Source organism: Notothenia coriiceps, unplaced genomic scaffold, assembly GCF_000735185.1.
Source record: "Notothenia coriiceps isolate Sejong01 unplaced genomic scaffold, NC01 NC01_scaffold00037246, whole genome shotgun sequence".
Classification (NCBI taxonomy): Eukaryota; Metazoa; Chordata; class Actinopteri; order Perciformes; family Nototheniidae; genus Notothenia; species Notothenia coriiceps.
Window position 1 is genome coordinate 816834 of NW_011369947.1, and position 13035 is coordinate 829868.

The following is a 13035-nucleotide window of genomic DNA, read 5'->3' on the forward strand; positions in this document are numbered from 1 at the left end:
GAAGCAAATGCTTATTAATTCCCACCCCTTACTTACTGCTAATCAATGATTATCCTTTAAATCATTTCTGCAAGTTATTCCTACTCACATCTTTACATTTATACATACATTTACAATAATTTCTCTCTTCAATCACCTCTCTTCATTCTCATAGTTTATCAAAAAAGTGTTTCTGTACATCCTTTTAAACTGAATTAGGCTCCTGCTCCAAACCATTCCATAAAATCCCCCCACAGATTGTTATACTCATACTTCTCAGAGTTGTTCTGACCTTGAGTTGTTTAAAATGTAGATTTCCTCTCAAATTATACCCACCCTCTCTGTCTACGAACAATGTTTTTAATTTCTTAGGAAGTAGATTATGTCTTGCTCTGTACATGATTTGTGCCGTTTTAAATGTAACCAGATCAGTGAACCTCAATATGTGTGACTTCAAAAATAATACATTAGTGTGTTCAAGATATCCAACATTATTGATAACTCTTATAGCCCTTTTTTGTAATGTGCATAACGGCTGTAGGTTGGTTTTGTACGTGTTTCCCCAAATCTCCACACAGTAAATCAGATATGGCAATATTAGTGTGTTATATAGAGTATACAATGAGTTATAGTCCAGAATGTATCTGGCTTTTTCCCAATATTGCGAGCCAGTTTTGCTTTTACATGAGTGATATGAGGTTTCCAGCTGATTTTGTGGTCTCAAACCACACCAAGGAACTTACGGTAATTTCATATACGCTTTCTATGTTTTATGTTATCTAGTTATTAATTGCAACTGTGGATTTGTTTTATGTTTTCCAAATAACATAATCTTTGTTTTGCTTATATTTAATGATAATTTGTTTGTGTCAAACCAATGTTTTACTTTAATCATTTCTGCTGTTATCACGTCCATTAGCTCTTTCAAATTGTCACCGGAACAAAAAATATTAGTGTCATCTGCAAATAAAATAAATTCTGCAAATGTCGTTGATGTATATTATGAACAGCTTTGGACCCAACACGGACCCCTGAGGTACTCCACAAGTTATGTTCATGTATTCTGATTTATGTTCACCAATTTCAAGAAATTGTTGTCTGTTGCTTAAATAATCTCTCACCCAGTTTAATCCCACCCCTCTGATGCCATACCGTTCCAGTTTTATCAGTATAATATTGTGATCTATGGTGTCAAATGCTTTTTGTAAGTCTATAAATATTCCCACTGCTTGTTTTTTATTGTCCATGCAGTTTGCTATTTTCTCACTTAATTCCATTAGTGCCATAGATGTTGATCTATCTTTCCTGAATCCATATTGACTGTCGTCCAAAAGCTGATGTGTTCCATGAAACTGTCAAGTCTTTTTGTAAAAAGCTTTTCAAGGATCTTGGAAAACTGAGAGAGCATATAGTGTAGAACTTCAATAAATTATTTGAGCTAATCATGCACTAGCAATCTATGCAACATCCAGCTCTTTAAATGCTAATTTAAATGTTGCAGGATTATTAAAAGGCGTTTTCTTGCCCCATACACAAGATGATCTCCCAAATGTAATTGTTCTATTTTTGCTATTGTCACTTAATACAACTTTATATATGCTTCATTTTACTTTAGACATAAGTGCAGTTATCAATCAATCATCAGAAGTACAGGACACATTGTGGTGTTCTAACAGAGATGTTATACCAATGAGAAAATGCATTGTAATGTGAAATAAAATAAAATGTATTTTTTATTTCAGTTCATTCTTACTGTTCTCATATGCACTGAACTAAACCAAAACATATTATGTTTCTGATAAACTGATTAATTTCCAGCAATCAAACAAAAATACCATATATTTACTTATTTTGTGTGTATGTTTTCTCAAACTCTAAGACATTGTGATGGGTATTTCTCATAATGTTAAAATACTTATTATTACTACTACTTATTATTAAAACAAAATACAAATTAATTAGTAATACATTTAGGAAAAGTGTTATCTGCAGCCCTGCTCAAAAATTTATTTAAACATTAGGTTTTTTTTATCAATGAATGGGAGTAAGCAGAGCATTGAAGCCCGAATTCATTGCTCTGCACTGCACATGAACCTGGAAGTGGAAATAAAAAACTGTCAAAATTGAAATCTGAAATGTAATATTTTGAGAAGTTAAGAGCTCAAATGTACAGTATTGGTATACAACTGTAAACTAAACAGTAATACTGGGAGGGTGTAAGAATACATACTGAATGAAGAAAACAGCAACATCAGAATAATGTTCACATGCCACATTTGAATGGTTTCTGTTGCTAAAGTTATTTGAATGGAAATCGTAGGCCTATAATTGCTTTGAGACCCCTTTGAGTTTAAATACCTAATGTTTGTTGAAGAAAGTAGGTTTTCTATATTTCTCCAATTCACTTATATTATAAATTTTCAAAAATATATAAAATGATATTCCAACAATATACAAATATAGAAAAAATGAAATATACTGGTTTAAAATGGAGACATTTTTCTGAACCGAACGTTTGTAGAAGTAAAACATAAAATGGAGGGAGAGAGACAAACAGAGAGAATGCTTGAATCACCTTTTATACTAATAAGAAACCCACTTTTTCTGAAACATTTACTTTAATCCAGTAAAATATAGCTGAACTTTTGTAACCATTAATTAAGAATGATGTTCTATTGCAAAGACACTTAGGCACCATCACCAGCATGGGGCGCTGAACATCTCTCTCCTCTCATTGGTGTCAGGTGACCCACTGGTGACCCGGATGTTGACATGATGATTTTACCCGGCTACCATGAAGAACTGCTAGCATCTTCACCTCATATTCTTCATAATAACACAAATTGATGCCCTGAAAAACATCTCAAATTCGTGTCTGAGACTTTATTCTTTTTCTCACACACAAAGACAGACATTTATAAACATGTCACAAGAAGGATATACATCACCAGCAGGGATAACCAGCGCAGACACGAGGTTTGTTGATTTATTAATTACTAATTGTTTAACGTTTGCTTTACATAATGACACAATGCTGGCAATGTTACCGTCAACCGGTTCTACTGACGCAAAGTATTGTAATAATGATACACAACATTAGCTAGTAATGATTGAATGAACGCTGTCAAGTTTCTCAGTCACAGTGAAATATTGACCTAACATTACCAATAAAACTCGACACACATTTTTGGACAACTGAAACACATGTTGCAAGCTGTTTTTAGCAGAAGAGTTGTTAAAGTTAGCTGTATTTTGAAGGGTATCTTGGTTACGACTAGAGGTCTTAATGCTTTTCTGTTCATCAAAAAGGCAGCCATTCTTTAATTATATTTTGTATATTTAAAGCTCCAAATGTGTCCTTTAGAGACTCTGTAAGCATCAGATAAAAAATATGTTTAAATGAATGACAGGACCTAACTGCGTCAACGTCTGAGAGCTAACGTTACAAAAGAGAGCAACACATCCGGGCATTTTGCCTCTACGTCCTCACTGATGAGACTAGCTCGCTAACGTATGTGTGATGGACAAACCCTCTTATCCAGTTACTATTAAATTGTTAGCCAACACACTCACATGTGGTCATTTAACTATGTTTTATCATTGCAATTCAGAACTTCTTGCAGCATTATATGTGTATTTACAAAGTCTATGTTTTAACTCATTTCTATCTCCTTTATGAATTGTCTTTTTGTTCAATATATTTCGTTTTTTAATACTTATTGGTTAATACCTATTTAAAGCACTTTGAATTGCCTTTTTGTCTGAAATGTTCTTTATAAATTAACTAACCTTAACCTTAACATGTCGAGTTTTTGAAATTTAAAGACCCTGGTTAGGCAGAGAAATATGGCATAATGTTCCAGCCTTAGCTATTGGTATTGGCTTAGCTATATATGGTTTCACTAACTAGCTGACAGTTAAAGTTAGCATTTTAAATATCAATATAATTGACATTTTTCCCTCGCAAGGATAATAAATACATGTAGCCTGCCTGATATTGAATCTCAAGCCGGTGACGAGTGATATTTTTCTAACACTGTTTGTGGATGCTTGTTCAACAGCTTGAATTCAGATGAATCGCAGAGGACCAACCCCAAGAAAACGCCTATTCAGATCCTGCATGAATATGGCACCAAGAGTGGCAACCTCCCTGTGTACGTGATGGAGAAGGCTGAAGGAGAGGCTCACCAGCCCAGCTTCGTCTTCAGCGTGAAGATTGGAGATGTGTTATGCACAGGTACTGTCCCGCCTCCTGCTGGGCTTCAAGCTGCCTGTCACCTGAGCCTTCTTCAAGTCTCAAGTGACAGCAGCCAAGGAAGAATAAACATACAACACACACTGGCTATTGTTACTGCTCCTCATCATTTACCCAAAAGAACAAACACAGATTCACGTGCATTCAGATACGAAATGAATGACAGAAAGATGCAGGATTATTATTCAAGAATCTTCAAGTGAAACAACTTAGTAATTATAATGAAGTAAACAATGATTGACAGTTTTTTAACAAAATAAAAGTCTTGAAATATAGTTGAAGCTAAGAAAAGGAACATGCATTTGGGCAATGTGTTTTTATTTCAGTTAAAAATCCTATGACTAAAATTCAGAAAGAGCACTCCAGCAATGCGTTATCTTTGTTTACAGGCTGGTTGCTGCAGTATTCTTTAAAATAAATCTTCTATTTACCTTGTTTGTTTTAAAACTAAGGTATTTGACTTCAGGGAAAGAACAGAGCAGGTTAAGAGAGAGGATGAGAAACAATTCCAAAGCTATCAGAGGTGATGAGAAATAATCCAGTTTTTAATCGACTTCTTCAAAAAACAGTATGCTTTTGAAATGGGACATTTTTGTCCCTCTAGTCCCATATGTCCTCTCCAGTAGCCTCCCAGGTTAACCTTTACTGTCTGTATTACAGGACACCATACTTACTTTTGTGTTTATGTTTTTGTAATTGTATTTTGTTTCAGGTCAAGGTCCCAGTAAAAAGGCTGCTAAACACCAGGCGGCAGAGGCGGCTCTCAATATTCTGCAGATAGACGCTGGGGCAGTGTGAGTAGTGCTGGAAGTGTTACAGAAATAAAACTGATTAGCAGCGAATATTGATCGATTAATACTTAAAGCCGTTTTTGAAATACAATTTCTGTCAAATGAATGAATGAATGTGTCGTCTATGGTAGTAAACTGCATTCATTCTTTTATGAGTTGGAGTTAGACTTAAATAATGTATTATATCAGTTGATAATAAAATAATTAGTGGTAGGAGATTTAATGAAAATAACATTATGCTAACATTTGAACTGAACTAAATAAATACAATTGTTTAACTGACATCCTGTTAATCTGTAACCGCTGTGGGAATCACTTTGACGTCATTTTTCAAACAGGAAGGTTCACGTGAAGTCTGAGAGTAACGGTGTCGTATCAGAAACCAACAACCACCCCAACTCAGTGGGGATACTACAGGTAGTGTGTGTGTGTGTGTGTGTGTGTGTGTGTGTGTGTGTGTGTGTGTGTGTGTGTGTGTGTGTGTGTGTGTGTGTGTGTGTGTGTGTGTGTGTGTGTGTGTGTGGTTATTGCAATTTGCAAATGAGTGTGTATACTTATTTCCAGGTTGAATAGTAAAAAACAAAAGTAGCTTCATAAACGTATTTACTTCCAGAGATTAAATATCTTGTTTGTTTATTAAACTGTAAGTGAAAGTGGCATGCAGCAATAGCAATATATTTCATAACACACATCCTAGAAGTCACCTCTATTGCTACAAAACAACCGATTACCGTAATTTTCAGACTATAAGCCGCGCCTTTTTCCCCATTTTTCGACCCTGCGGCTTATATAACGGTGCGGCTAATCTATGGATTTTTACAGCTAACGGCCACTAGGGCACCTCCTAAATCTATGGATTTTACAGGTTACAGTCCACCACCTTTAACTCTATGGGCTCTATGGCCGGTCCGCGCCCCCCACCTTTAAGCGGCGGGCTTCCAGCAGGAAAAGCTGGAGGCCGGAAAAGAGTGAGACAGGTAGCGTGCAAAAGTAAAAGTGGAACCGAGAGTGGTACGAGAGACAGAACGAGAGCAAGACAGACAGACATTACGAGAGCGAGACAGTTTGTCCCCGTACCACTGGTTGAAAACCACTGCTGTAGATCACTGCCGGTACGTGCGCTGGGAGCGCACCGTTTAAGTTTGAAAGTTGAAAAGTTTGTGTGTCTGAAACGCTATGTGATACAGTACAGTTTACACAGCACAGCACATGTTCTGTAGCTACTATTGCACTGCGGCTTATAGTCCAGTGCGGCTTATATATGTACACATCATTCAATTTAGCTGCTGCGGCTTATATTCAGGTGCGCCTTATAGTCCGAAAATTACGGTAAGTTAAATGTAAAAAACCAATCCATTATATAAACACTAACTCAGATTTCCCTCTCGTCATTACATGTGTCTTCCTTCAGGAGTTGGCGCTGCAGAGAGGATGGCGTCTTCCTGATTACACCGTGTTAATGGAGGCTGGCCCGCCACACAAGAGAGAGTTCACTGTTACGTGTCGAATGGAGTCCCTGTCAGAGAAAGGTAGGGGTGTCTTTTCAACATTTCAACATTTTGTGTTGTTGTTGTTCATAATCTAACCTTGTCTCGTGTTTCGACAGCTGTAGGGAATTCAAAAAAGGTGGCGAAAAAGACGGCTGCAGAGAAAATGGTGTCAAAGCTTCAAGGTCTGTCGGGCTGTTCTGAAATCACATGGGTATGTCAGATATTTCTCCCCTTTGCAAAGTGACCTCTGGAGGCAACTTTTCTTAGCAAATCTTCTTGGTGATAATTGTCGTTAATTTGTGTTATATTTTATTTTCCAGACTCCTAAACCAAGCGTCCGATTTGAGAACTTAAGGAACTCGTCGGCGGAGAACATAACTTCACTGAGGAGAAACCCGCTGAGCATTCCCAACACAGATTATATTCAGCTGATGCTGGAGCTGTCCAAGGAGCAGGGCTTTGAGGTCACATACTTTGACATTGGTAAGAAAACACAAAGTAGTGTTGCTGGGGTTGCTAAGATACAGAGGGCCTTCCTCTAAGCTCCTCTTACTAAAGAAAACACTGGACGCCGTTTGACTGCGGCTCTAGTTATTGTTATAGATCTGCTGATAGTAAAACACCAGTAGACTGTTGAAATGAGCTTATGACTGAAACTAGAACAGATATGAGGAATTATAAACAGCTATACATCCTGTAAATAAGATCTATCAATTTATTTTTAAAAGGCAGCCGGTGAGTCTGGTCTTTTCAGGTACAGGAAGATATAGTAGGATTTATTTTAACCAATGCTGTGGAGAACATGTAGGGATCTCCCAAATACCCCAAATGTTCAACTAAAATAGAAAGAGTGTGTGAGCCTGCTTTACAAAACAATGCAGCGTGACATGCAGAATTTAGATTTTGATATAGATGAATTACAGATAATGCCTTGTCTGTTCACTTTAAGTATAAAGCAAAAAGACCCAGTTTTGACTTAAGCTTTTTCAATTTCTTTGCAGACATTTTGATACAAAGACATTCCTTTTTTGACGGGGCCTTTGCTTTTAATGTGACGCTGCTGGGAATGTTGGGATCAAATAAGCAATAACCTATCACAGCTCTGATACCCTGCTGTGAGAGTGGACACTGATGCTGTAACAAATGAGATAAACTGTTTTGGATAACAACGCACTGATAATCTTAACAACTATAGAAAGATAACATAAGGATTATAAATAGTGGGTGTTGCTGAACATACAGTGGGGCAACAAAGTATTTAGTCATCCACCAATTGTGCAAGTTCTCCCTCTTAAAAAGATGAGAGGCCTGTAATTTTCATCCTAGGTATACCTCAACTATGAGAGACAAAATGAGAAAAGAAAATCCAGAAAATCACATTGTCTGATTTTTAAAGAATTTATTTGCAAATTATGGTGGAAAATAAGTATTTGGTGGCTGACTAATACTTATTTCCCCCACTGTAAGTAATATCATAAAGCCCTCTCTGGGCTGGAGGAAGTGGAATGAGCTGAATGGAAAGCGTCCACACACTGTATTTAGTCTTTAGGTCGTTATGTTGTAAAGCCTGTTGGTGTATTCCTCAGATGAGCTGACGGTGAACGGGCAGTACCAGTGTCTAGCAGAGATCTCCACCTCCCCGGTCACCGTGTGCCACGGCACCGGCATCTCCTGTAGCAATGCTCACAACGACGCCGCACACAGCGCCCTGCAGTACATCAAGATCATGGCCACCAGCAAGTAACACCTCCACGTCTGCACCTGCTTCACCTGTCACACATCAGCTGATCATCCATCATCCTTCACACTAGTCTTCCTGCCGTGGATGAAGTCAAGCTATATTTTTATAATTATGTGTATCACAAAGCAGATCGGGAGACGAGTACCTGGACGTTCAGACTTGAATCCGGTAGAGCAGTGTTTGTGAGGAGACAAATGGGATCAACATTAAGAAACAAACACAAATCAAATGTTGTCTTCAGGTTGAAGAGTTTCATGTTTCACTTGAGATGTCTAACGTACTGTATTTAGGATAATGTACACGTGTTACTTAAGTAGGAAGCGTGAATAATATAAAGCACTTGTTTTTTAACTTTTTGTTGAGTTGTAAGTGGCAGTTCACCCCAAAATCAAAGATGCACTTTTTACCTCGGACTGTGCTATTTATAATAATAATACATTTTATTTCAATAGCGCTTTTCTTGAACCCAAAGACGCTTATCAACTTATTTATCAATCTAGAACGTCTTTGTGGTGTGAGTTAAAGATTGTTATAATAAATATATTTGGAAGACTCCACAGCACCGATTTCTCCAGACTCTGTTGTGAGTAGTTGTATTTTGTACTGACTGCTCCTGCTGACATCACAGTACGCTTCCTTCTGCAGATGGCGCTTCAGTTAAGATGAAAACTATGTGTTTTTGATTTTGGGGCAAACTATCCTGTTTTCAAGCTGTAATTATCAAGCTGTGTTGTTTTTGCCTCGTTGTTTGTGAGGATGCAGATATATTTACGTTGCATTTGTCTTAAATTATTTTTTTTATTACAGTTTTTCCCTGTAGCAATATATTGATCTGTATTGAGCCAATAGAAGATCTCAGACATTCATATTGCTTCAGAGATATTTGCCTTTTTGTTAAACTCAAACATGAAGACGAATTGAGATTATTTTAACTTGTGTTATATTAAAAAAAAAAAAGGGTGTTCATTTTGGTTTACAAATGTTTTTTATTTCCTACTTACACTCCGCTGTCAGTATGCAATCTACAGTGCAAGCCTCGCTGTCTGTATCTGGTTAACTCTTAAATGGATATAACACATTACTTCATATTACCATCCTGTTGCCATGTTTTGCAGTGTGCCTCAAAGTGTTTGTGATATATTAAATGCATTTACTGACTTGTATGGAAGTATCCCTGGTGCGGAGCAGCAACATCATGAAAACAGAAAATAAACCCAAACACTAAATGTTAACAAGAGTCAGCGGAGTGATTTTTAATGGTCACCTATTATGCAATATCCACTTTTTCACGTCTTATTTCATTCATATACTCTCTGTGTTAAGAGATTCGGAAAGTTTCAGGAAAAAAGATTCTCTCTTTTTTCCCTGATCCATTTATATAAAAACCTGTCTGAAAATGAGCTGATCAGATTTTGGCCACTTTGTGATGTCACAATATTCAACCATCACTTGAATCTCCTCCTAGAGCACCGTTGTGTATTTATTTAACCAAACACTTCACAGAGGGGCGTGGCCAGCAGCAGCAGCTCATTTGCATTTAAAGCGACAGACACATAATCAGCACTTTTGAAACAGGGCTGAAACAGAGGGGATTATGGGACGCTACAATGGGTGATCTGCTTGGTATTTGGAGCCAAACACTTCAGAGACATGTTTTTTATATATCTGAGATCTATAATATATTGTTGAAAAATAGTTAATAGGGGACCTTTAAGTCTGGTTTCTTTTAAAGACAATTCTGGACTTGCCCAGTTTTCTATAGAAACATTGACCAATTTAGAAAACACATTGGTACAATATTTGTAATGTATTTGACGCCAATCAAAAATAATCCCAACATTCAAAAGTGGCGTTACATTCATTGATAACAGATGCTTAGTTGGCCCTTTTACGACAAATTGTTGGAAAGTGTGTTTGACAATGATATGTAACCCTAATAATGTTGGCCGCCTCACAACAGCTTTATAAGCTAACATTAAAATGAATTGACTTCCATGCGATCTATGATAAACCACACTCGCCATCTTCTGAGTTTTACAGTTTTATTAGAACAAGCACTATGTAGCAGCAGTGTACAGTGTTCATGGAAAGATATGTACTTTGTTAAAATTGCACTTTTGAAGGTACCCATCAGGAAATAGATTTGAAAGGAACTGAGCTGACAGTGTTTTGTGATAAATGTCAGTCCAAAACTAAACACAAACAATGAGTCTAATTGGTCAAACTAAAAACATCTTTTAGTAAGGCATCTGCAACATTCATTGGCAGGCTAAGTTGTCTAGACATGCAGGTAGAATCGTGATGAAGAGGTTTTCATGATTTCCTTTTTTTTTTTTTTTTTACTACCGTCTGACTATGATGCCAAATACTATGCAAAGCTTTTCTCCTACATCCACACACAACTGCTGGGATTCAGTTTTGTTCTTAAAAAAAAAATCTGTAGGAGGATAGAGGAATCAGCTTCTGCAGTCGTGACCCATCTTCTAAATGTGCCGTATTTACAGTGATCACCAAAAATGATTTGGTTACATGTTGGAGAAGCAGAGCAGTGCACCCGATCTTTTAGCCTCTGCAAAGCGTTTTTACAGTCCCTCCTTTTTTTTCTTTCTTCCAAGTCAAAGTCATCTCCCTTTAAGACTTTAGACATCACCTCTATCCTAAGTTCATGTTTTCATTCGATGAGCCTGGGTAATGTGTGGAGTTTGTTAACGGAATACCTTCTTGCCATGGGGCTTCCTATCAGTAGTGTTTGTGAGGCATTAATAAATGCATTAAGGCACAGCAAGTGAAACCGACGACAACAAATTGTATCATTGAGTTTGTGATAGAATTTAAATTACATTAAAAAAAAAAAAAAGAGCAAAGCAGTACTTCTCTTTTGGTGTGTGATCTACAGTACCGTATGGACAGTGCCCGCACACAAGATGGATTTGCTTCACATAGTTTTCACTCTTCATATTTATATTCACTTCTTCCTGTTGTGGCGCCACCCTAAGCGAGGGGAATCCACTTAAATAGCTCCTACACAATGTGACGCTACTTGTGTGTGTTATAGTGTGTTCCTCTGTAACTCAAAAGGGGGGACACTCGTTAAAACATTAAAGCTGCTTTGCAATAAATACACACAATGCAAACTGGTGCTTTGCACAAACCATAGCAGTAGAGTCTCTGGGGAATCACACGCAGAGATTCTTCCACAGTGTTTTTGTTCCCGTACACAACTGGCTCGGCTTTCAAATCTTAAACATTTCAGTACATATTTATTTTGTTGACCCAATGAAACTGTATGTTCATGGGACGGCCTGCAGGTGGCTCTGGTGTTTCAACTGTATGTTTCGTCATGGGAGTGCTAACATAATTGTGTAACTTATCAAAAGAAAAATGAATTCTTATTTAATGGTTGATTCATAATGGAAGCAATTAAGTAAGAAAAACACCAAAACAGCTGCTGGTTACTTTTTTTCTTCTTTGTTTCGTATCATTTGAAGTTTTTGGTTGTTAGTCAGAACGAGGATGTAAATTAAAGGCATTGCTTTGGTAAACTGGGATGGGAATTTGTAGTCTTTTTTTTTCAGAAAATGAATAATTTGTTAGTTAACAACTTTTTGAACATTTAAAAATAACTGTACGACTTCTATAGCTGGATGTAGATGAGAGTCATGCCTCGTGCTGGAAATATGTATCTGTTTTCCTCATGTTTCACTGTCCAGTCTATTTATAAAGCTCAAAATCACGAGTGTCTCTGAAGGCCTACACCATCTTTCCTGAGACCTCTGAATGGGGAAAGTGTTTGACGTTTGTGAGTACGGTAATATAGGGTGCACCTACTACTGTATATATGGAGGGAGTTACAGTATGTCTGTATTTGTGTAACCACATGGTTAAGAGGTTGGTTTCAAGTAGCAATGTTTAAAGTTAGACAAGAGGGGTGGTCCCTCTATTTACACGGACTCCATGACAGATGTGTGTTGACCTTTTAAAAAAAGAAAACATCCTTAAAGGTAGTAGTATCCTGCGCCACATGTCCAAAACACCGGAATAGGATTTACATTTTAAAATCCACTTCTTTGAGAGCCGCTGTTACTCCATCAATGGACGCCATACTTCTCCTCCACTGCAGATTCTTTTTGAATGAGTTGTTTCCCGAGAGAGAGTACTGCTATCACACAGATTCAACAGTATTAAAAAAAGGCAAAAATAAATGAAATCTGCCAATTCACATGATGATATTTCACTAACTTCTGAGTCCAAGATATTTTATAAAAATACCTTTTTTCTACGATAATTGATACAGTAAATGCGGCTTTATGCCAGTGAAAGCTGCTCTCTAAACATGCACGTAGGTATCGTAGGTAATCAAAAGGTCTACTTCATAGATTAGTCTAACCCGAACTGCTGTCAGAAATTAAATGGCTTCGACGATAAAGCGCTTAATCGTGTGTCTTTTTAAGGCAAGGACATATTCAGAAGTCAAAGGAGCCGAGGAGAGATCTACATGGGAGTGGTACGATTGTTGCCGTGACAACTCAGCGTCCATAAGCACAATGAAGGTGATTCTTCCGGATGTTTCCAGGGATGGATGGCCGTGTGGCAGCAGGACCTCCGCAGGGTCTCTGCGCATCAGGACGTCCCTCAGCTCTGCGGCCGCTCGTCTCCCTGCACACGGACGTTTCAACATGTCCCTCTCAACATGTCCCTCTCAACATGTCTCTCTCAACATGTCCCTCTCAACATGTCTCACTCAACATGTCCCTCTCAACATGTCTCTCTCAACATGTC

General features: G+C 37.6%; 1 protein-coding gene across 1 annotated transcript; it reads left to right on the forward strand.

Moving 5' to 3' along the window:
- Positions 1-2737: 2737 nt before the first annotated feature.
- On the forward strand, positions 2738-9488 carry prkra (protein kinase, interferon-inducible double stranded RNA dependent activator). Its single transcript, XM_010794484.1, has 8 exons — positions 2738-2955; positions 4041-4216; positions 4947-5028; positions 5364-5442; positions 6437-6554; positions 6632-6726; positions 6836-6998; positions 8102-9488. Exons 1-8 carry the CDS (start codon positions 2903-2905, stop codon positions 8257-8259), a joined length of 924 nt encoding a protein of 307 aa, XP_010792786.1. The 5' UTR covers positions 2738-2902; the 3' UTR covers positions 8260-9488.
- Positions 9489-13035: the final 3547 nt, after the last annotated feature.